The sequence below is a fragment of the Ailuropoda melanoleuca genome, chromosome 5 (genome assembly GCF_002007445.2).
Source record: "Ailuropoda melanoleuca isolate Jingjing chromosome 5, ASM200744v2, whole genome shotgun sequence".
Lineage (NCBI taxonomy): Eukaryota > Metazoa > Chordata > Mammalia > Carnivora > Ursidae > Ailuropoda > Ailuropoda melanoleuca.
This window is the reverse complement of record NC_048222.1, coordinates 31,088,825-31,113,379: the sequence shown is the minus strand read 5'-3', so window position 1 is coordinate 31,113,379 and position 24,555 is coordinate 31,088,825. Positions and strand designations below refer to the sequence as shown.

Below are 24,555 nucleotides of genomic sequence, written 5' to 3'. Positions count from 1 at the left end.
AGCTTGAGGGGCCTTGCATGGGTTGGTGGCCTTTCCCACAATGCCTCTGAGCCAGGAGCACCTGCTGGTTCAGTTTGCCCCTCCACACCAGGACTCCCCGCAGGAGAGGCTTGCTGGGACGATGGAAGGAAATTCATTCCCACTGCACAAGAAATACATATTGCTTGGGGGGGAAATAATTGTTAAAATTGCAGATATGGGGGTGGCTGAGTCGGTTAAGCATCTGCCTTTGCTGCAGGTCGTGATCCCGGGGTCCTGGGGTGGAGCCCCTCATCGGGCTCCCTGCTCAAGGGGAGTCTGCTTCTCCCTTTTCCTCTCCCTCTGCCCCTCTCCCCCAGCTTGTGTTCTCTCTCTGTCTCAAATAAATAAATAAAATCTTTTTTAAAAGGCAGATATGCAAAAAGAAAAAAACTGAAGTGCCTTGGAAGCCCTTCAGCCAGAGATTAACATCTAGTTTACGTCCTCCTAGATTCTGTTTTATACGTATTCTTACATGTAAGAATACTTACATGGAGTCATAGTGCATACATTATTTTGTAACTTAGTTTTGTTTTTTTAACCTAATAAATCAGGCCTTTCCACATCAATAAGTACCTATTTAGACGCAGTTTACGGGTAGCACGGAAAGCCACTGTAAGGTTATACCATTATTTGCTGAGCTGGTGCCCAGTAGGGGTTGGAAATGCAGTTTGTTTCTTTCCTTTTCTAAACAATGCTGTAGGGAATAATTTCATGCTAATTTTTTCCTCAATGTCCTTAATTATTGTCCTTAGGATAAATTCCTAGAGGTGGGAATGCTAGGTCAAAAGCATCCATATTTCATCTTGTACTGCTTAGTTTAATCATGGCTTTCATGTATCATCCATTTACGGTCCACTCTCAGCTCTTCGGGAGCGGTGATGGGTGACAGGGACAAAGCAGTGGCCAAGACAATAGAAATAGTATAGACATCTCCAGGATACTCACATCTGAAAGTGGTGCTGTCTAGAAATCAGCAGTGCTCCAGCCAGGATCATGTACTCGGGGAGGGAGGGGGCAGGAGATTGATTTCCCCTCTCAGGTGCCCAGTTTCACATTCTTTCCTGCTGTTCACTGGGGCTGTGGGGCAAAGGCTGCCTTTATCCCTATCTCTCCTTGCTCCTTTTCAGGTCTCTCTCTGTGTCTCTGTCTTCATTCTCTGACCATCCCTTTCTGTCTCTCTCTGTCTCCTTCCTTCCTACCCTCCTTCCTTCTTTTTTAAAGATTATTTATTTATTTATTTGAGAGAGAGAGAGAGAGAGAGGGCACAGAGAGAGAGGGAGAAGCAGACTCCCTGCTGAGCAGAGAGCCTGATACAGGGCTCGATCCCAGGACCCTGAGATCATGGAGATCATGACCTGAGCTGGGGGCAGAGGCTTGAATGTGTTTCTCCCTCCTTTCTCTCTCTTTTCCCAGCCAAGGGAGAAGCAACTAATCTGGTTAAACAAGTCTCTGTTGATAGAAAGTCAAGTGTTAAGCATAGCAATTGCTGGGTGCTGGGAGAAGGGATAAATTTAGCTTGCTTCTTTAGGCATCTCTGTACTTTCCAGCACCTTCTCCCATTTAAAGTCCTTCTTCCAAGCTGCAGGCTGCTGGGCTCTGAGACACGGTATCCCACACTGACCACAGCAAGATGGCATTTAAAAGCAGCACCGCAGGAGACCCAAGGTTGGCTCTCCCACCCCCAGCCCACGCTCCTTACATTCACTTCTGCTTCCTCCCACCTCCTTTCACACCTTTTATTATCTAAGTGTGGTCTGTCTCCTAAGCCAAGAAGAAGATTCTCTGGGGGAAGATCCTTATGGTCCTCCCCTCTCTAAGGCCTATCACTGTGCTTTGCTTACGGAAGGCCCTTCAGAAACCTTTGCTATAAGCTGGGAACTCCCCGAGAGCAAGGATGGGCCATACTCACCTTTTCCTACCAAGCCTCCCATGACCCCTGGTGGGTGCCCAATGTTCAGTAAAACCTGACAGGGAGGAAAAGCGAGTGATGGAGATGCTCACAGGGAAGAACTACTCGACATCGTTACCCAGTAAAAGCTTTAGGCAAAATCAACCCAGATAGAGGGATGGATAACATGGTCAACTGTACTGGTAACTGTGGCCAATTCATCAAGTTTTATGGGTCTATTGTGCCAAGAATTTCAATAGAAAAATAAAGAAATAAGATCCAGAAATAAGATGGTGTTACTGGTAACTGTGGCCAATTCATCAAGTTTTATGGGTCTATTGTGCCAAGAATTTCAATAGAAAAATAAAGAAATAAGATCCAGGAGATTTCGAAGGGCATTTGGAAGCCACTCCAGGTCTCAGCCACTCTTTTCTAGGGCCGGATCCATTTCGTGGAAAGAGTTCTGGCTGTGGAGCCGGGGGATGTGGTTTAAATCCCAGCTTCGCCCCATGCTATGTGGGCCAGCACTGGCAAGTCAAATAACTTCTTCCAGTCTCAATTTTGCCACCTATAAAATGGGAATAATAATACCTTAACTGGATTGTTATGAGGCAGATTTTTTTTTTTTAATTCCTGCGCATAGTAAGTGCTCACTATCGGTTAGGCTATGCCAGTATTTCTCCTCGTGACCGTGGAGAAGTCTTCTTGATGTTTCTGGTTTTGGGCTTTCTCACCTGAACAGGTGACAATGAGCTCTGCCCCATATCTTTATTGAGGCATGCTCAGGCTCACTTTGGGGTGCAAAAGAGCAAAGTAAAAGCACTGTGGACACGAGAGTGTCCCTCTGTTTCAGAGTGCAGTGAGGTGATAGTAAAGGCACTGTCAGCATCTGCACGCCCTCCCTTATCAACTTGGGGGGCCCCACAGACTTAGTAGGGAAAAGGGACAGGGCTTAGAACTATCACTGAAGAGGAAGGAAGGGGATTAGATGTGTGTTTATCTTATTATCTTATTTATTTGCTTAAATGTCCAATGTCCTCCACCTCCCCCCCCCCAGCCCAATCCCAGCTTTGTGAGAGCAAGGATGGTCTCTATCTTGTTTTTCCTTTGTCCCTAGTTCCTGATATGGTGCCTGGAACATAAGAGGCACTTAATAAACATGAATGCATGCATGAATAATGAATAAATGAATAGACCTCAGGAATCGAAGGAGGTCACTGAGGTCCAGAAAGAGAAGCAGCTTACTGAAGGTGATCCGAGAATAAAACAGCTTCTCTTCCCCTCCTCCACATGACCTCCTGCCAAGTGAAAAAAAATCCTAGAAAGATGGGCACTTGTCAGCTGACAATTCAAACTGCGGGGGAATCTCCTTCACAGGGTGCCCGGATGGGGTCTGCGGTGGGGGAGAGATGCGCCGTGGAGGATGGGACTCCGTGGCCCCAGTCTCCCGCGGACTGGTAGCCTAGCAACAACCTCCGGCTCAGCCAATCACCGCCAGGCGCCCCCCTCCTCCCGCCGCCGGCCCGCTCCCAGGCAGCAGGCGCGATAAGCGCGGGGGGAGGCGGGGGGGAAGCAGGCGGCGCAGCGGCCCCAGGGGAGACGGCGGCGAGCAGAGCTGCGTTCCCAGGAAAGCCCTGCAATTCTCGAAGTCCCTGCGTGGAGCACCTGGGAGTCTGCTGCTCCTACCTGGTCCCTAATCGCAGGCTGAATTATAGGCTGCATTTCCCTGTGGGTATACCTTGACTGTCCGACCACACTATCATAATAAAAATTATTATTATCTTAACCACAGTCTTTTACCCAAGCGGGTTTTCACGCTTACAATCTCAGTTTATCCTCACAGTGACAGCGAGCCCCCGAGGGGTAGTGACTCTGGTTTATTCGCCATTTTATTTCCATACCCCACACTGCAGGGGCATTGATTGAAAAACAGTTTGACTTGAAGCGATGGTGTTGCCACGGGAAGATCCATAGAGACCTTCTGGGGCAGCGATTTTTCAGTCAGGGAGCCTTTGTTCAAAAGAAATCTCAAGCGGAAATCCAATACATAAAGCAGCTAAAAGCAGGGCTGTTCTAGGTTGAAGCCAAGACTCTGCCGGGTCGCCCCATCCCACCCCAGGAAGGTGGCTGCTGAAAGCACCACCTCAAAACTCCTAAGATTCTAGGAGCCTAGGTCAAAATACGAAACCAGACTAATTCTCTCATTTGTAGATAAGAAATCGAGCCCAGGGGGCGCCTGGGTGGCACAGCGGTTAAGCGTCTGCCTTCGGCTCAGGGCGTGATCCTGGCGTTGTGGGATCGAGCCCCACATCAAGCTCCTCTGCTATGAGCCTGCTTCTTCTTCTCCCACTCCCCCTGCTTGTGTTCCCTCTCTCTCTGGCTGTCTCTATCTCTATCAAATAAATAAATAAAATCTTAAAAAAAAAAAAGAAAGAAAGAAATCGAGCCCAGGATGAAGATTAAGCTCCGTAAATATGGCTGGATGGCTGGGTGGTTGGATGGATGGAGAAATGAAAAAGGGTGGATATACCCTAGGTCACACAGTCTATAGTAACAGACACTAGAAGTGGCATGTATGAGAAAACTCACATTTTTCTACTCTGTTCTGAATGCACATTATAAGGCTTTAACCAAAGGCAAAACAACTCTGACCTAGTACGCACTTAAACACACACACACACACACACACACACAACACAAACCAATACTCTTCTGCAGATGATAACAATCTTTCACACAGACCTTTTCCTAACCCTAAGAGTTTACTATAGAATTGGCTTTAAAAGTTCATATCGGTTTATATCAGGTTGCCATGGAAACAGTGGTGACTCCCACTGGTTCCTCACCTGGGCTCCTATCAAGGTAACTGTGGGGCTCTTTCCAGCACCTGGAGCCTCCCCTGGCCCCTGTGTGCCTCTCCCCAGAATCCAGGCACAATCTCCCCAACTTTCCACAGAAGGATCTGTTAATCACCTTGAAATAAAACAGGCAGAGAGGGAATATATCGAGAAGGTTCTCTGGAGCCTCAGAATGTTCTGAGGGCCATTGCCCCTGCTCTTTTCTCTCTGTTTTCTTTGGTGGACCAGAAGTCTCTTTGGGATCCTGCTCCAAGGTAGAAACCAATATTGTCTCCTTTCTGGGCTCTGGCCTGTCCTACCCTCCAGACTTTCCCTGCACTACTGAGGGGGCCCCGAGATAAGGCAAAAGGTGCGAACCTGTCACCCTCTAGTCTTCAAAGTTTCTGTTTGTTTTTTTAAGATTTTATTTATTTATTTGACAGAGAGAGAGACAGCAAGGGAGGGAACACAAGCAGGGGGAGTGGGAGAGGGAGAAGCAAGCTTCCCGCCAAGCAGGAAGCTGGATGCTGGGCTCAATCCCAGAACCCTGGGATCACGACCTGAGCTGAAGGCAGACTCTTAACGGCTGAGCCACCCAGCCACCCCTTGGCTTCTTTTATGTAGAAGAATGTTTTCAAGTGCGCCCGTATTATAGCCTGTGCTAGTGTTTCATTCTTTTCTCCCTTTCTTTCTTTTTTCTTTCTTTCTTTCTTTCTTTCTTTCTTTCTTTCTTTCTTTCTTTCTTTCTTCCTTCCTTCCTTCCTTCCTTCCTTCCTTCCTTCTTTCTTTCTTTCTTTCTTTCTTTCTTTCTTCCTTCCTTCCTTCCTTCTTTTTCTTTTAAATCATGCAGACCTCACCCTTAAGCCCAGCTTAAGATCTGGGCCTCCTCCTCGAAGCCCTCCCTGCTCACCCCCACTGTTCACTCTCTGTCTCCCCTTACTGTCCACACCATTTATCTCAGGCTGTCTTGAGTGGCCTGTCCTGCTTCTCTGGCTGCATCCCTTGAGGACAAGTTGTGTATTAAGAATACCTTCTCCCCCATGATTGCCTAGCTCAGTGTTGAACACTTAGTAGGTATTCAAGAATGAATAAATAAAATATTTAATGTTCCACAAGCAGGGACTATTTCTGTTTTGTTCCACATTACGCTCCCAGCACTTAGTTCAGTACCTAGCACACTGTAGGAACTTAAATGTTTGCTGAATAAATTAATAATGAATGTTTAAAAAAATGAATGAATGAGTGAACTGAAGAAGGAGATCAAAGAATGTCTTTTCTACCAGGCTGTTAGGGATCTTTCCAACTGGTGGTCAGGAAGGAGGAAACCAGTGACTCAGCTGGACCTGGGGTTGTGAGAAAGCAAACCACAGAACAGTTTTCTCTGTCAGCCTGGTCCTACCTCCTGCCCCCACATTGATGGACACATGGCCCTGAGCTGGGGCCGGGGAGGAGATTCTTCCTTATGGGGTGATTTCATGAGGACAGAATTGAAGCAATGGGTCAACTCCTGACTCAAATGGGAGTCAAACTGATCTGGAGGTTTGTTTATTGTTTGTTTTTCTGTTTTCCCTATAGTATTGGAAATGGAGCTCCCTATCTTTGCTGAATTTAATCCCAAAGTGAACCAAGAAAGACAATATATCTTACTACTGAGTGAGCTGGTTTAGAAATGAATCCACCAAATGCAGTGAGGGATCCTGGATTAGATCCTGGGACAGAAAAAGGACATTAGTAGAAAAACTGGCAAAATATATCGTTAATAGTAACACACCAATGTTGATGTCTTAGCGTTGACAAGTGTACCATAGGTATGAAGATGCTCACATTAGGGGAGAACTGGGTGAAGGGCATATCAAACTACCTGTATGGTCTCTAGCAACCTTGCTGTAAATCTAGCAATATTCCAGAATTAAACGTTTATTATAATTGAAGTAAACAAACACACACAGTTGACCAGGGCTGTTAGACACACAGAGCCTGCCACTCAGCAGGGGCTCAGTTAATGCCTGCTGATGTTGGGGGAAATGGATTGCAGGACCTCACCCGCATGAGTTGTTTTCTAAATTGTTAGATATTTCTACTGTGTACCCAACACATTCAGAGTTTGACCAGATTTGCCATTCAATTCTCTTCAACTTAAAAATTGAGAGGATTGTTTGGGAGAAAGAAACCTTTATCCACTTGGCTGGAAAGGTTAAACATGTAAAACACACGTTACTTTGAGTGACTTAAAAGATACCGATCTCAAAATGGTAGTGCGGGTTACGACCATCACCACGCAGTGATGTCACTTCTACAGATTTTATAAAAAGTCCCTTTTGCATTTATTATGTCATTTGATCTCACTTTCTTAAGCAATGTGCAAATAATTGCTTGGTCACAGAGTTTGGCAGGAAAGGTGTCGAGTTGCTTGCAAAGCAACATCTTAACTTGTGATTTAAGAGGATGGAGAAGGTAGAAATTAAGACAGAGCTCAGTCTTGGCTCTGCTGTATAAACCATGGCAAGTTATCTAATCTCTCTAAATACCTGTTTCTTCCTTTCTAAAATGGGTATAAGTATAGCGTCTGCCTTGGGGTTGTGAGAGAATTAAGAGTAAATGATTCGTGCAAGGCGTTGAGCACAGTGCCTGGCACATTCTAAGTGCTTGATAAATAGCTGTTAATAGCATGACATCAAGACACGGATCAGAGCAGAGTGACTTCTTTTTTTTTTTTTTCTTAAAGATTTTATTTATTTATTTGACAGAGAGAGACAGCCAGTGAGAGAGGGAGCACAAGCAGGGGGAGTGGGAGAGGAAGAAGCAGGCCCATAGTGGAGGAGCCTGATGTGGGGCTCGATCCCACAACACCGGGATCATGCCCTGAGCCGAAGGCAGACGCTTAACCACTGTGCCACCCAGGCGCCCCAGAGCAGAGTGACTTCTTACAGGAAATATTGCCATCTCGGGCAGATAAGTAACTGCGAATGATTTCCGATGAAGACATTTTGATTCCGAGAGCGCACTCAGCAGCCAGAACTTAAATCCAGGTTCCATGAAGGACGCGCGCACACATATACGCATGCGCTCAGGAGCGTACGCGCGCAGGGACGCACACACGCACGCGCAGGAAAAAATGGAGGTTCTCCTTCCTGTTTTAAGGAATTTTGGAGACTTTCCGCTCCAGCATTAGAGGAACCTTTCCAGCTTCAGAAATAGCAACAACAACAACAGAGGGCCTGATATAAAAATCGCGAGACGTGATTGAACTCACAAGAAAGAAGGGGAACAAATGAAGGAACTGAAAGCCAGCGCCAGGAGAAAGCTGATGATGTGGTTATCAGACCAGAAACGGGCAGGGACAGAGGCCGTGGTCCTGGCTGTGTGAGGGGCACTGAGACCCCTGCTGAAAGCCAGGATGCTCCAACAACTGCTGGACCAGTGAAAGGTGCCAGTAGCTTATCTCTGCCAGGGCTCTGGGTGAAAAAACTCGGTCTCCCACAGAGATGCAAAGCTCCTTGCCTGCATTACATGCGGTTTAGAGTTTGAACTGACACAACCTACCAGGGTAATTACCATGAGAATTGATCCTGAGTTTGTGATAACCCTGGGGTGCCCGGCCAGGGCCAAGGCAAACCAGCTCAGATGAGTCTTGCCACTGCCCACGCCACACAGAATTCCCAGGAAAACTAAGTCCTTGTGCAAATGAGCTCACAATTAAAATATTAAAATATTAATTGGACCGGGTTGGAGCCTAGTAATCTTTGTTTTATTAAGTTTAACAATGAAGGACATTCTTCAATCAAGTTTGGAAAATGCTGCTTTACTTATGCTTTTTTATTTCAAGATAATATTCTTTTTATTTGTTCTTCCATTCACTCAGCCTTCATTCATCAAAGACTTATTTTGTGACTAATATTTGCCAGGCACTGTGCCAGGAACACCCATGACTTCTTTTGTCCCTCACTGCAATGTCCAAAGGATGTGCTCCCACCCCCCCCCACCAAGTTAGAGATGGGAAAACCAAGGGGGGAGGCAGGTCACTGGCTGGACAAGGACCCACTGAGATTAGTGGCCTAGCTGGAACACCTGCCCCCGCCTCCTCCTTCCTGGGAGCTGCATTCTCCACCAACCCTGGGGTGTTTTGTTCCTTGACTGAGTGACAAAGACAGGCACGCGGGTGACTGAAGAAAGGAGGTATGAGAGCCAAGGTTCTCACAAAGTAGTCTTGTTCTCCCAGCACAGGTCCTTGAGGCTCCAATGGGCCCAATGCCTGGAACACACCTGAGCCACCTGCCAATGACAATAACTTCAGCCATCCTTGGCTCCAGGGCCCCAGGAGGCCTTTGGTCACTGGGATGGCCGGAGGTGCCTGAAGCAGCACTGGCCCAGATGTGGGAGGCAGACCAACCCACTTGTAGCAGATTCCATCTTCATGGGAGGGGGCATACTGGGTCCTGCTCTGCCCGGGTATGTGGGGCAGGGCCCTTGCTGCTCCTCTGGCCCTCTCATGTACTTTGCAAGGTCCTTTTAAAGCCCATTTTCTGTCCAGAAGGATAGCTGTCTTCCTTTCTGAGCATTCAAGTGCATTTGCACCACAGGTCTCTCAGCCTGGAACACTTCTCTCTGAGCCCACATGGCTCCTCCTCCCTTCCTTCCGCCTCCAAGAGGCCTCCCCTGACCTGCGCACCTGAAACTTCGCCCTTTAATCATTCACCACACCCCTCCCCTGCTTTATTTTCTCCTTGGAGCATGAATGCTGATGTTTTTCTATGTGTTTGGCTATTTATGGCTTGATTTCACCAAGACAATGTCAGCTTCATAACGGCAGACAGCTGTTTTGTTCACTGCTGGATCCCTAGGACTTTGAATGAATGAATGAATGAATGAGCAGTATATTTTATCTCTGTAATTCATCCAGAATCTGGCCCTCAATTTCTTTGTCTGCACATTAAGTGGATTAGATTCAAACAGTGGCTTTCAAACTTAAAAAAAAAAAATCATTGGAAAATTTCCTCTAAATAAAATTTTTAAAAGAATGGACAGTAGCAGGACTATACTTTTTGAAGTTGGGGCTTCGGTGTGTCCTCTCCCTCTTCCCTTGCTCCCCCCTTCCCTCAACCTCCCTCCTTCTCATAGAACTTGGGGGTTTCTCAGAACACAGCTTGGAAACCACTGGCTTAAGCAAGGTCTGCCTTCAACAGTTACTTCCTCTCCCAAAGTCTAAATACGATTATCTATAAAATGAAAAAGTTGGACTCGCTGACCTTTCTTCTATGAAATTCTAGTATTGTAAGTCAAGTCATATCCATAAGTGCAGAAAGTTATCTAAGAGTCAGGTAAATCCCAGAAGAGAAATTGCAAAAACACATTCAGCATCATGCCTGCCAATGGCCAGCAATTGTCAGGAGTTTATCAAGCATTTCTTGTTTGACAAGCAGTGTGTGGAGCCATGGGACCCATAAGACCTCAGATGGCTCAACCAACACAGCTGAAACAATTAAGACTATAGCAGGTGGCCAGATTCTGTGGGTAAACTAGAGATAGTGGAAAGAGATCCAGTAGGGTGCAATGGGAAGGTGTCTTGGGAGGAGGTAACATCTCTCGAGAGAAAACCACAAGGTCATTTTAGGTAGGGGATGTAATGGGTGCCGTGGTGCCCTGCCCAGGCCCCGTAGCAAGACTAAGGCACTCACACCCCCAGCTGCCCGGAGGGCAGCCTACTGATGGCTGAGAACTGAGACCCTCCCCAGCCAACAGACTGGATTTGACCTGGTGGTTATGGAGTCGCGGTCTTGGTCCCAGACAGGGACTGAGTTTTTCCAGCATCATCATATCTCCAAGTGTGGTGGTTGTGGCAGAGACTGCTAGTTGACCCCACCAACCATTCTCCTCTTCTTCCTTAGTAACCGAACTTACAATTTTTAGCTGGACACATGGCTTCCCAGAATAGTCTATGTTTTCCAGTCTCCCTTGTGGTCAGATGTGGCCCTGTGACCAAGTTCAGATCCATGGGATGTAAGGTGACATCATGTGTACCACCTCCAAGGCCTGCCCTTAAAGGGAAGAGGTGTGCGCTTGCCGTTTTCCTCGCCAGCTAGCTGGAATGAAGACATTGTGGGGATCCCTGTTGGACTGTGAACAACATGATGGAAGAAACCTGGGTCCTAACTCTGTGGAGCCACCACACCAGCCTTGGGGGGCTGGCGTGCAAAGACCACATGCGTGAGCCATGCTCTCCTGCCTGGCTGCAGCCTCTGCTGTCCCAACAAAGCAAGTATAGTATCAACCCCTTCGTCTGCAAAGCTCGTTCAGAGACACCACTGTGATTTCCAGAGCCAGGTGGTGGAGAGGGGGAGGCAGGCACTCCTTTCCCAGGGTACAGTAGCTCAGCTGAGCTCAAGGCCGTTTGTCCAAGGTCACTCAATGCTGAGTGGATTCCTAGGACCAGAGAGAAAGGAGGGGTGGAGAGAGTTTGGACGTTGGGGTCACACCAGCTTTGGTTGGAACCCCACCTCCCTCCTTACTAAATGCTACTGTGAAAGACCATGTGAAAGCCATGCGTGTGGCCAGCTAGGCTCATGATCTGTCCCTGGGACACTTTGGTTCTCAGAATCCCGAGAGCCGGATTCCTAGTCAGGTGCTCTTTCCCGTAGGGACTCTGGCCTCTGAGACAAGCGCTATCCTAGAGCCGGCTGTGGGAGCATGAGGGAGTCAGTGCCTGAAGGGAATCAGGATTCACTCATTCTCAGGGGAGGTGACGTCTGAGGTAGGCCTTGGAGGATGGGGAGACATTCCGTAGGGAGAGAAGCAGGGACGTTGTTCCTCAGAGAGGGAACAGCCCGAGAGCAAAGAGGCAGAGAACGGAGGCATCCTGAGACTACCTACTGTGGAAGTGAAAAGAAAAGCTCCCAAACCCAGCCCTGACCCTTGGCCCCACCCTTTTAATATTTTATTTAGTGGTTTGGGTGTTTGGGGCGGTGGGGGTGGGGTGGAGAAGCCAAAGTTATCATTGTCGAGAAGGCAATGTGAGAAGTATTGGAAAATAATTACTTTTAGAGGCCAAAACAAAGTCACTTGATGAGCTCAGCTAAATGTCAGCTCCGTCTTCTTGTCGCCTCCTCACCCCCTCCCCCCTTCCCCCCCCCAGGAGCTGGGGGACTGCTTTGGAAGCAGGTGCCAGCCCTGCACTGTCCTGAGTTTCGTGTGAGTGAATCAACCAGCTCCGTTCCCTCGGGCTTCCTCGGGCTTCCTTGGGCTTCCTCGGGCTCACAGGCCTTGTCTGCACAGAGACACTCGCACAGAAAACAGGGCCTGGTGAGGCTACATGCAACTTCCATACAAACTTCGGTTTGTAAAATCGTTACAAACCAAAAAATACAAAAAAAAAAAAAAAAAAAAAAAAAAAAAAGCAAAGCGGGGCAGGGAGTCTGTGGCTGAAACCCAGTTGGTAGATGCTGGAAACTACTGAAGTTATAGGATGGGTCCCCGGCAGTCCGTGATACTGCCCTCTTCAACATGTTTGAGATCTTTTCATTAAAAAAAGGTTATTAACAAGTGTTTAAAATGTACATGAAGGTTTACAGCAGCATTATTCATAAGAGCCCAAAGCAAAGACACACGAATGTATACACCTGACAAATAGATAAATAAAATGTGCTATATCCACACAATAGAATATTATTCAATAATAAAAAGAATGAAATACTAGCACAGGTTATAATACGGATGCACTTGAAACCATTCTGCTACATAAAAGAAGCCGAGGGGTGCCTGGGTGGCTCAGTCAGTTAAGCGTCTGCTTTCAGCTCAAGTCATGATCTCAGGGTCCTGGGATCGAGCCCCGAGTGGGGCTCCCCTACTCAGAGGGGAGTCTGCTTCTCCCTATCCCTCTGCCCCTTCCCCCCCAACCCCCTGCTCATGCTCTCTCTCTCTCAAATAAATAAATAAAATCTAAGAAAAAATATTAAAAAAATAAAAGAAGCTGAACACAAAAGACCACATATCGTGTGATCCCATTGATATGAAGTGTCCAGACTAGACAAATCTACAGAGACAGAAAGTAGGTTAGCAGCTGCCAGACACGTGGGGAGTGCAGGAACTGAGGGGTGACAGCTAAGGTGTATGGGCTTTCTTTTGGAGGTAATTAAAATGTTCTATAATTGATTGTGATCATGGATGCACCACTTTGTGAATATACTAAAAGTCATTGAATTATAAGATTTAAATGGGTGAACTGTATGGTATGTGAATTATATCTCAATAGCGCTGTTCTTGCAAGTTAAAGACCAAAGCAGGTGGGCGTAGAGGAGAAAAATAAAGACAGCCGGGGGAGACTCTGGGCCAGGGGTGTCCGCCATCCTCTCTGAAAAGTGGTTTCCACAGGGGATGGGCTAAGGGGAAGGGAGGGACCAACTCCTTAACAAAATCAGTCTTCCTTATTTGTGTCCAGCCAGAGGAATTCACAGAATCTCATCCAACCCGAAGCTACTGTACTGAAATGGTTTCTCTTTATCCTGGGAAAAGCCATTCCCCATTAATAATCAGGGAATTGTCATTAGTCCAGGACTGTGCTGGGCATTTTGCAGGTTTGCATAGGAAATGCCCGACTCATTTCCACTGCCTGGTCAGACAGAGAGTCTTAGGGAGGTGGGACCTCTTCGTTTTCCAAAGCGCACTGGGTCTCCACCGGGGCTGCACAGTGGAATCCCCTGGGGGTGGAAAAAACAACAGCAAGCTCTGCCCTGGGGGATCGTAATTTAATTCGCTTGGTGAGAAGCCTGGGCAGTGGACATTTTAAAAGCGCCCAGGGTGATTTGAATATGCAGCTGAGAGGACCACTGATTTAATGAAGGTTGCTTTAATGACAGGAAGAGAATATTAAAATTATGGCAGAAAAGTATGGTACCCTATCTGGAAACTTTTTTTTTTAAGAATTATATTTACACGGGGTCACAACATAAACAATATTTCTCCCAGTGTGTTTCAGTCTAGGAATCTGGAGACCTCAGGTTTGTAGGTCATCTCGGTGACTGCACCCAGTGAAGGGGACACACGGGAGCAGCAACAAGACAGGCGCCTCCCAGCTTCTGCGTCGGCCTCTCCCAGCGCAGGTGCTCCTCTCTTCAGGAGCGGCCCTTTCCCATCTTGGGCAACTCTCACTGAGCCAAAAGCTACTTCTCTGACGTTGGCACAAAGCCCCTGCCTTCAGTCAACCTGCTCCATTCCCCAGCTCCTGTAGGCATCAGTTTCCCCGCTGTGTTACGGTTGTGTTGTAATGCCCGGGCCTCAGAGAAGCCCAGGCTCCTGCCCGACCTATCCCTCCCCGTGGAAGCTCTCCTCACCTCTCAAGCTCCAGCTCAGATGCCACTTGCGTGAGGCTTCCTACCACTTCAGGTGTCGCTCCCTTCCCCTGCACTCCTCTGCCTTTGAACTGTCCAACATTCAGCTGGAAATTTCTTGTGTTACACCTACTTGGAAGCTGTCTTCAAGTTTGAGTAGACTGTAAGTTCCTTGAGGACGAAGGCGGAGTTTCATTTTGTGTTATAACTCTGTGCTCTCCGCAGAGCCTAGCGTATGCTCAGAAAACACTTGTGGAAGGAAGGGAGGGAGGGAGGGAGGGAGGGAGGAAGGGCTTGCCGTGTAGTTTTTATAGGGGGAAAGGTGCCAAGTAAGTAGCTAAACTGGACATGGGGTTTGAAGCCCACCAAATCCCCATTCTTCAATAAGAAACAATTTTAGCTGTCAAAATTATGCAACTATGACTACAGCCTGGGGGCAAGTTCCCAGACCCACTTTTGACCAGATTGGAAATTCTGAGTCCCCCACCAGTTGTCACAAAGACCATCTATCCTCGGGTAAATGAATGAATGAACAGAAACCTTTACTGCATCACTAATGAAAACCAGGCACTGTGCTAAGTGTTTTTATAAACATTTTCACGTGCCTCAAATCGGTCCTATCACGGGGCTTGGCACACACCTCCAGCAGGTGGACGCACTGCTGCCTCTGCTTTCACAGGGAAAGACATGCAGTCCCAGGGCAGAGCCCGACTGGAACCAGAGGGGGGGTGTGACCTGGAGGAGAGAGGCCCCGCATGCCACGTGTTGAAGATTTTTTTTAAGGGAGAGAGAGGCAGAGAGCATGCGCACATGAGTGGGGGAGGGGAGGGGCAGAGGGAGAGGGAATCCTAAGCAGGCTCCATACCCAGCACAGAACCCCGCGTAGGGCTTGATCCTACAACCCTGAGATCATGATCTGAGCGGAAATCATGAGTCAGAGATTTAACTGACTGAGCCACCCAAGCATCCCAAAGAATTTTTTTAAAAAGAGACATACCTCTGGTTATATGGAGATAGGGTGACTGTTTACACGTAAAATATGAAATAATCTACCAACAAACTTTTGGAACTATTAAGAACGTTCACAAGTTTTCTCAAAACAAGATCGATACGAAAAATCAATCAACATTCCTTTTTATCAACAATAATCAATTAGATTAGAAAATGCCATTGGAAAAAAGAACCCATATTTCTTTTCCTTTTTTTTAAAGGCTTTATTTATTAGAGAGAGAGAGAGAACACAAGCAGGGGGAGCAGCAGGCAGAGGGAGAAGCAGGCTCCCTGCTGAGCTGGAAGTCCAATGTAGGACTTGATCCCAGAACCCTGGGATCATGGCCTGAGCCGAAGATGCTTAACCAACTGAGCCACTCAGGCGCCCCAAGTCTGGTAATGTTAATGTGAAGGCATATCCAAAAGAAGCATTCTATGTGGGCATGAGAGTCTCAAACAAGGATATTCACTGCAGTGTTGTTTATAACAGAAACGTGGCTGTTGCATCCACAGAATGGCTAGATGAGCCATGATACGATCTTAATGGAATACATACTGGAAGAGGTAAAGACCCTCAAAGACAGTCAGGAAACGGAGTCCTGCTTCTTGCTCTTCTTCAGACTGATGACAGGACATTACACAAGTCACTTGTCCCTCTTTGTAGAATGCTCTCCCCAGAGAGTCTCATGGCCCACTCCCTCACCCCCTCCAGATCCGGGTGCAAATTCCACCTGCTCTGAGAGGCTTCCCTGACCCCAGGACCCACACAACCAGCACCTGCACTCCCTGGCGCTGCTTTGTCGGGAAACAGGGTGCTTTAAACGTCGAGGCCCGGGCGCCTGGGGGGCTCAGTCGGCTAAGCGTCCAACTCTTGGTTTTGGCTCAGGTCAACGATCTCATTGAGCCCCCATTGGGCTCCATGCTCAGCACAGAGTCTTCTGCACCCACCTCTCTCTTTGCCCCTTCCCCCACTTGTGCATACTCTTTCTAAAATAAATAAATTTAAAAAAAATTTAAATACAAGGAAAGAAAGAAAGAAGAAAAGGTGAGCCAGACTGGGTTCTAATCCCAGATTTGCCACATGTTTGTTTGTATCACTTTAGGCAAGTGAGGTAAGCCTTCTGTGACTCAGTTTCCTCCTCTGTAACTGGAGACAATAAGTTTTCATGTCAGGGGTTGCTGTGAGGACTGGGTGAGTTAATATGCCGAGACTTAGCACAGCGCCTGATGGAAGGAAGTGCTAGTCAACAGTAAATTACAAGGCAGTTAACCCGAAAGAAGGAGGCTGGAATGATGTGGAAAAATCCATCAACAGCTGCCGAATGATAAGGGCAAGTCCCGCAGGGATCTCACTCCTCCCTGAACTTCTCTCCGGATCATGGGCAGTGCTCGTGGTCCAGGCCTCGGTCACACCTATGGTTAGGTGTCCCCATGGGTTTTAATGCCTCTCAGCTGGTGTCAGTGCCTCCCACAGCCTGTCCGAGTCCGTTTTTGGCAGTATGGGTGGAACTGATGGAAACAATGACTTCTGACTAGTGGGTGAATGCCAGAGATGGAAACACCATTGAGTCTCTCAGACAGTGTATTGTAAAAAGTCGCAGTAAAGACATGAAGAGGGTGGGGGCAACGGAGCAGGTGAGTGACACAGACACCCGGAAAGGGAGAGGATCCCAGAGGCAGGATGTCTCCAAGGGCAGAAGTTCTGTGATTCCCAGACGAGAGAGTGCAGGCTCTCACCCAGCCCCTTTCTGAAGGCTCGTTCTAGGGTCTATTGTGTGATGGAAGCATTAACTGCTACTATGTTCAAAGAGGACTCTGGGCATTAGAGAAGGTGTAGGAGGGCCAAGGGACACATGAAAAGATGCCCCACATCACTCATCATCAGGCAAATGCAAATCAAAACCACAAGGAGACAGCACCTCCCACCTGTCAGAATGACTAAAATCAAAAACGCAAGAAACAACAAGTGTTGGTGAGTATGCAGTGAAAAAGCGAATACTTGTGCATTGTTGGTGGGAATGCAAACTGGTGCAGCCACTAGGGAAAACAGTATGGAGGTTCCTCAAAAAATTAAAAATAGAGCTACCATATGATCCAGCAATTTCACTATTGGGTGTTTACCCAAAGAACACAAAATTAGTGTTTTACTAATTCGGAAGGATAGATGCACCTCTATGTTTATTGCAGCATTATTTATAATAGCCGCCCAAGTATCCATTGATAGATGAATGGATAATTACTCAGCCATAAAAAAAGAATGCAATCTTGCCATTTGCAACGATGTGGTTGGACCTTGAGGGCATAATGTTAAGTGAAATAAGTGATGTGGACTTCAAGGAACAAAACAAACGAATGAGGACAAAAAGAAAAAAAACCCAAACTGACTCTTAACCATAGAGAACAAACAGATGGTTGCCAGAGGGGAGGTGGGGGGGGATGGGCGAAACAGGTGAAGGTGGTAAGAGCGCACTTGTCATGAAGAGCACTGAGTCATGTATAGAATTGTTGAATCGCTATATCGTACACCCGAAGCTAATGCAATGCTCTATGGTAACTATATTGGAATTAAAAAGTGTTTTTAAATGAAAAAAAAAAGAAGATCTAGAAGGATCTAAGCGGAGCACTTAGAACTGGCTACAGGAGGGAGAGTGGGATTGGGGTACAAGGGGGGTGAGCTGAGGCTTTAAAAAGAAAAAACCCTATATATTTTTGCATTGTTTGAATTTTTTTACAGTGAGAAAGAATGTATTACTTGTGAAATATTGGAAGGAAAAAATTATCTTGCCCATAAGGTATTCGGTGAATGGGCATCACTATTATTCTTTGCAATGAAGACAGACTTCTCACCCGGCGCTCAGGTCCCCAGGCAGGAGGGCGGCCCGCCCGCACCCCTTCCTCCCGCACTGCAGCTGGCCCTTTGGCAAATCTCACTCACTGGCTCTCCCTCCAAAGTTCATCCTGAACCCACCGGCTTCTCACCACCCCTCAAGACCCGGCTACCTGCGGTGCTCATCCCTGGCTAGACACGCACACCAGAGTCTCCCGCTAGTCTCCTTGTGGCCACCCTTCCCCCTCCAACTCTGCCCAGCAGTTGAGGCCCTTAAAACCCCAGCCAGCTAATGAACACACACCAAGCAGTTGCCTTGTGCCGGGCACTGTGAGTACCGGTCACTCGAGCTCGGTTAATCCTTTAAGACACTGGGAATTAGGCACAGGTGGAATTTCCACTTCACAGGTGCAGAAACGGAGGCACGGGGCATTCCATCATTTGTCCCAGGTCCACATGGTGAAATGGCAGAGCTAGGATCCAGTCCCCCTGGAGCACACGCTCTTCACCACCTGCCCCGTCCCCCCGACAGACTGCCGGTGCTCCCCAGCTCTCCCAGTGGAACCAGAGCTTCCGGCTCATGGTGCACGCGCCATCTGACCCCTGTCTGCCTTTCCAGCCTCCACCCCCGCTACCTACTCCTTGCTCCCACTCCCTGGCTCCCTGGCCGCTCCTCCACCCGGAAAGTTCTTTTCCCCATCTTCACATCACTCGGGTCTCTGTTTGAATGTTGCCTCCTCCAAATGGGCTTCCCTGCCCACTCTTTGTAAAACAGCCCCCACTTCATTCTCTGCCCCTTTCCTGCTATCATTTATTCATAGATCTCATGGCGTCCTCCGGTGACATCATAAGTTTACCTGTCTGAATGTTTACTTTCTGTCTCGTCTCTCTAGAATGTCTGCTTCATGGGAGCACAGACTTTGTCCAGTAGCACAGCGAATGAATAAAGGCACTCGAGGCAGCCCGTGAGGACGCTGGTCTAGACCCACAATGTGGGACTGCCGGGCACGTGTCTGCTTCCCCTGCACAGGAGAAGACCGAGTCACCCTCTCGGTCAGACGTGGAACCCCATCCTTCTCTCTGGGGCCCCGGACCGGCAGGAAAGAAGGCGAAATGAGATCTCCCGGATTCCTTCCCGGTTTCTCCCCCTCTGGCTCATCCCCATGGCCACAAGGTTTCTACCTCTCCAGCCAGCTGGAAGCTGCGCTGACAAGCCTGCCCCGCCAAGGGACTCACGATGTGAATGACTGCCCCACCCGGGGATGTGAGCACTTTAAAAGAGGCCAAACAGGAATGACACTTCACCCCAGTGTCTGTGTCATGGCGTAACTTCCAAGACCAGGGCGTTGGAGGGAGCTGTTGCCTTTCCCTCTCCCGGGCCCTGGCACACAGGGCATCACAGAAGAGTGTTGGGGGGGGGGAGCGGGAGAGATGGGTCCACACCTGGGACCCATCTGAGAGTGAGTCAGAGCCTGGGACCTGGCTGACCCCAACCTCAAATGTCCCAGCCACCTGCCATCCCACTGGACCCTTCTCTTCCTTTCCCACCACCCAGAAGGCCTGGCTCTGTTCCCCCAAAGTGTCCCCAAGAGATCCTCAGCCTCCACTTTGGGGACTTTCATCAGAGGCTCCCCCAGGGCACCCAGAACAAAGGCCTTACCCATTTCAATCCCGCAGATGACCAGAGCCGCGACCACTGCACCTGCTGACGTCCCAGCAAAGCGATGGGTCGTTTCCAGCATCCGGGGGGCCAAGTCTCGAAGGGCATCCACGGCCCCCGCCTGGTAGAAGGAGAGAAATCCACTGCCCGAGAAGGAGATGGAATGAGGAGTGTCTGGGTCCCCCTTGAACACCTGTTCCTCCATCTCCTCAGCCCCTCCGTGCTTGCCTCTCGGGCTGCTGCGCTCCCGCTGGAACTCGGGCCAAGCTTCCCTGCCAGCCCGCAGCCTGGAAAGGGGCCGTCTCTCCTGGGTCGGCTGGGACACCCACGGGTGGCGTACGCAGGCACTGCCTGGGCCTGTCGAGCTCCTCCAGGAGGCAGTCCCAAAGGCTGGTAAAAGGCTTCAGGCCCAGGTTGAGGTGCAGAAGGCACCCAGAACGTGTGAGCAGCGTCTTGGGCCCGCAAGCACCCCCCTGGCTTCATTGCGAGGCTAGTTCATCGTGGGCACAAACTCCTCAGCCCTGGGCCCGGGCTGCCTATGCCTCATAGCCTTGGCTGCTGCTGCCGGGACCATCCCAAAGAGGCAGGCACTGCTCAGCCCTTGGCCCAGGACTTCACACGCTGAGTTGCAGCACCTCCCCGATGGTTATCAGAGGGGGCCTGTCTCTGACGCTGCTGCAGCGAAGGGATTAGATGCTGGCTTCCCTCCGAGAGGAAGCTGTCCCCTCCCCCACAGGGGCCCGAGCCAGCAGGTTGGTTATGGCTTTGGAGGGGGACACACTCACACCACCCATGCCTCCGCCAGCGTCACCCCTCCCCAGGCTCCTTCTCCAGGCTCTGTGGGGCGTGTGTGGTGTGTTACACGATTGTTTTTATTTGTTCTGTCGTAAGAACTTGTGTTTGCTCACATGTTAGAACAAGCCACGGGCAAAACTGTAAAGGAAGAGAAGTCAGGCTTCAGGGCCCCACCCACCATCGCCTCTCCATCTCTCCCCACCCTTTCTCCCCGGTCCTACATTGACCCACTCACCTGTAGCACCCTCCCACCAAGTCCCAGACTTTCAGGTTGTCTCCTAAGTATATAGGAAAAGTGAGTCTGAAATCTAGATCTTTCTAAGGGTTTGGAGTTCATACTGCACACTCTTCTAATGATAGATTTGAGATGGCAGCATTTAACCTCAAGGATGAGCAGCTTAGGAGGCCAGATATGGGGGTGTTGGGGTCAGAGGTGTTTTGGAGCCCCGAGGGCAAAAGAGGTGGTGTCTGGGGACCCAGGTTGGCTACTGGTCATGCCCCCTCTGGAGCTGTGCAGTGTGGCCCTGGAGAGGAGGGCCCCTCCTCAGCCCATAAACTTCTCTGTCTAGGATGTCGCAAAGCTGGCACGATCACATCTCTCCCCTCCCCCCAAGACCATACAGTGGCAGGAGCAGAATGAGAATCGAGACACTGAGCTCCCCACTCAATGCTCAGTCCAGCTCCATACTCTGTTAGGATGTGATGTCAATGCTTCCTGGCACCCCCGACGCAGGGAACTCCCATCAACTCTTGGCCTCCCGGGTCCACACTGGAATCCACAATGCGGGCAACCCCCAGGATTCAGTTAGGAGGGAGTTTTCTCTCTTGGGTGGATAGTTCCAGATACATAATTGCCTCCTCAATTTGGGAAGAGACCTTTTGATTAAGTGTGTAACAGGGAAGATGCGTGTGTCCGTGTGCACACACACAGGCCTGTGGCTTACCGCTGGGGTGGAAGGTGGGATGCCACAGGGTGGAGTTCCATCAGGACCTGGCCTCCTTCCTGGGAAAGCAGGTCAGGTCCGTGGAGTATTTGCGCACCCAGCTCGGTAAAGGGGGCCCGGGGGCCACGAGTGAGTGGAAGCATCATCCCCTAACTCAGACACTCACAGGCTTCCTGGGAATAAGACCAGCAAACATGAAATAACCAGAGAAACACATGAAGCAGTGTATAATTAAGGACCAACTTGTGCTGGGCTGAGATTCCTGCCAGGAAAGTTAAGATATGAGGGTGAATGGCGTGGGCTGGAACCCTGAGAAGCTAAGTGGTGGAGCCATGGGTTGGGGGATGTGAAGAAGCTAGAAGGAAGAGGGAGGGCATAGTGGTGAGGAACAGAAGAGGAGGGATGGGGGTGATGGTGAGTGGTTACACAGGATGAAGGGCTTTGGAGCACACCGACATGGGGCTGAATCCCAGCTCTGCTATTTATAGGCAATATGACCTGTGTAACTGCTTCTGGCCTCAGTTTTCCTCATCTGTGAAAAGGACAATAATACCTATGCTGTGGCTGTAAAGATATGGCTGTAAAAGGCCTGGCATGTGGTACATCCGTTATTATTAAAGGGTGGTAAGGGTCAAGGCTTCTGGAACAGATGGACCTGGGAGATGAGGTGGAATGGAAAGGTGGGGTGGGAAGAGGAAGGCGTGATCCACTTGCGACATGCAGGAGGAGCTGGCAGGGGGCTCAGACCTGGACTGGAGGATAAGGAAGGAGAAAAGCACCGTAGCTCCCAGCGACGTTGGAGGCCAGGCCAGGACAGCAGCTGAAGGAAGACAAGTTAATGGAGCCACAGCCGCAGAGACTCTCCTGACCGGGGCACTGGTTGGATGAGGATGAGTCACTGCTGACGCCTTGTTTTCAGCCTGGGGGTCGGGAGGGGTAGGGCGGCCCTTGGCTGACTTAAGGAAACTGGGGCAGAGCTGGGGAAACTGGGTAGAGGTGAGTTCACTTTGAGACGTATCTGAGAAGACAAGACGACGTTGGAGCTGGAGGCAGGGGGGTGGGAAGCCTCCAGAGAGGGGCAGAGACCCCTGCCATTGAGGCAGTGGAGACAAGCGAGCGGTCGGAGAAGGTTGGCACAGGGCTATGTTGAAGAAAGGCAACCTTGGACAAGTATTCTCCTTCCTGGTTCACCTCGCTCTCCCCAGTGAGACAGGAAGCAGGACTGCCTTGCTCTACACTGGCTGCCCCAGCTCGACAAGGCTGGCGCCCACCATCCTTCCAAGGACGGTGTCTTGTCCTGACATGGCCTCAGGCGCCCTCGCTTGCCAGGCCTGGCTGTTGAGTTAGGCCGCAGTCTCCATTGAGTGCGTCTGACGAGGGCTGGTGGGCCACAGGCCTCGCCTGTCCTGGGCCTCGGAGTTGAACAACTGCGAGGGTTCATCTCATTTCCCCTTGGTCCTGACGTTATACTGAAAACCCCAGGAACTTCAAGTGGACGACATCAGGAAAGGATCACATTCCAGCATTTCTGCATTTGATTTTTCAAGGCGACTCATAATCCCGTCAGGAGTTTTGAACTAAGTTAGCACTGCCCGTGTGACTCAGCAGCCCCCGAGGCAGTCACGGGCAAGAAACGGAGACTGCTCAGCACGCATGACCCCAACAAGACGACCCAAAACAAATTTACAGAAGAACCCGGAGTTCCCATAAGTATCAAATATGTGAAGCCGCCCAGGGCACTGCTCTCAGGAAGAAAGACAGCGTCTGGATTCTGGGGGTTAGCTCTTCACTGATGGCACACCACCCTCTGCTCAAACCTTGTAAAATGTTTATTTAGTGAAGAAGCTGGTTGTTTCTTGAGGTGAGCGAGTATGAAGGTCACGGCATCGCCCATGAATAATCTTGCCAATAATGTTTAACCTGAATCTAATGAAGACTTACTTTCCAGTTCACAGTGAATACAGAGCATGAAGGGAAAAGTGAAGAGAGCTGGGCGGAAATAACCAGACAAAGTGAAACTGGGGGAAGGGCTGGTAGCTCCTGTGGTTGCCACACGGTAGCCATTCCCTGTCCACTTGTTCTTTGCCTGTGTCCCTGTAAAGCAGCTGAAAGACCTGATACTTGATTTCTCAGCCCCCCTTGCATCTAGAAGTCATCATAAAATCCACTTGTGGTCAGTGAGAAGCAAGGGGAAATCTGCTGGTGGCTTCTAAGGAAGAGTTTCCTCTTTGGTAAAAGGAGAAAGGCACATAGGGAGAGCCCCTTTTGCTCCATCCGCCATTCTTTCTGCCTGAGATGCTGCCCTGTGAGAACTCGATGTTTGGAGCTACGGCTGTCATCGGGGGAAACATGGCAGACACACACAGTGTATTAGTTACCTATTGCTGTGTCACAGATTACCTCACCACTTAATACCTCACAATAACATGATCTTATACAGTTTCTGAGCATTAGGAAGCCAGAAATGGCTTATCTGAGTGGTTCAACACTCTCATGGCTGTTGGTGGGCATCAGTTCTTTGCTGGCTATTGATAAAAAGCTCTGATACCTCACCACATGGACCTCTCCAAGGGGCTGCTCATGATATGACAGTGTGCTTTTCCCAGAGTGAGATGCAAGAAAGTGAGAGAGAGGAAGAGAGAGAAAGAGAGAGGGAGAGATGAACAAGAAATAGCGTGAACCCAATATGGAAACTGTAGTCTTTTTATAACCTCATCTCAAAAGCGATACCATCCCTTCCACCATATTCTTTTGGCCACACAGACCAACCCTGGTAAAATGTAGGAGGGGTGTGAATACCAGAAGGTAGGAATTATTAAGGGCTGATTTGGAGGCTGGCTACCGCACTGAGGATAGCAAAAGAATAGTCGATCGACTATCGGTGTATTCTCTGTGTGGTGCAGGTGTTTACATCTTTTTCTAAAAAGTCAGCAACTTTCTAAAATGAGGCTTAGGGAGAGAGGAGAAAATCTGACACAACGGAGGTGGGGGCAGGGCTTGCTGACAACCTGTCATGTTGTCCTTTGTATGACCTTGAGATAATTCATGCAGCCTAAATCATATCTTCTCATTATGAAACAGCTCCCACATACAGTAAAGTACCAAAAATAGAACAGCAAACATCCAAGTACCTACCAGACATATTGAACAACCTTAACATTTCACCACATCTTGGTCAAATATTTGTTTGGACTTAAAGGAGCGAAACACCACAGATGGAGGTGAAACCTCCTTTAAACCCTTTCCTAATCTTACCTCCCACTCTCCTTCCCA

At 49.1% G+C, this 24,555-nt stretch overlaps 1 protein-coding gene across 5 annotated transcripts in view; it reads right to left on the bottom strand.

Moving 5' to 3' along the window:
- The window catches only part of PNPLA1 (patatin like phospholipase domain containing 1), a 44,991-nt gene extending 24,635 nt beyond the window's left edge, over nucleotides 1-20,356 (bottom strand). For 4 of the 5 annotated variants that reach the window (XM_019794184.2, XM_019794187.2, XM_019794185.2 and 1 more), the window contains exon 1: nucleotides 19,544-20,356. In XM_019794184.2, the coding sequence (XP_019649743.2) occupies nucleotides 19,544-19,748 (205 nt within the window). In that variant the 5' untranslated portion in view covers nucleotides 19,749-20,356. Of the gene's footprint in view, nucleotides 1-18,740; nucleotides 18,906-19,543 lie in introns of all 5 variants that reach the window. The other variant, XM_019794186.2, reaches the window with a different exon arrangement.
- Between the last annotated feature and the right edge of the window lie 4,199 nt (nucleotides 20,357-24,555).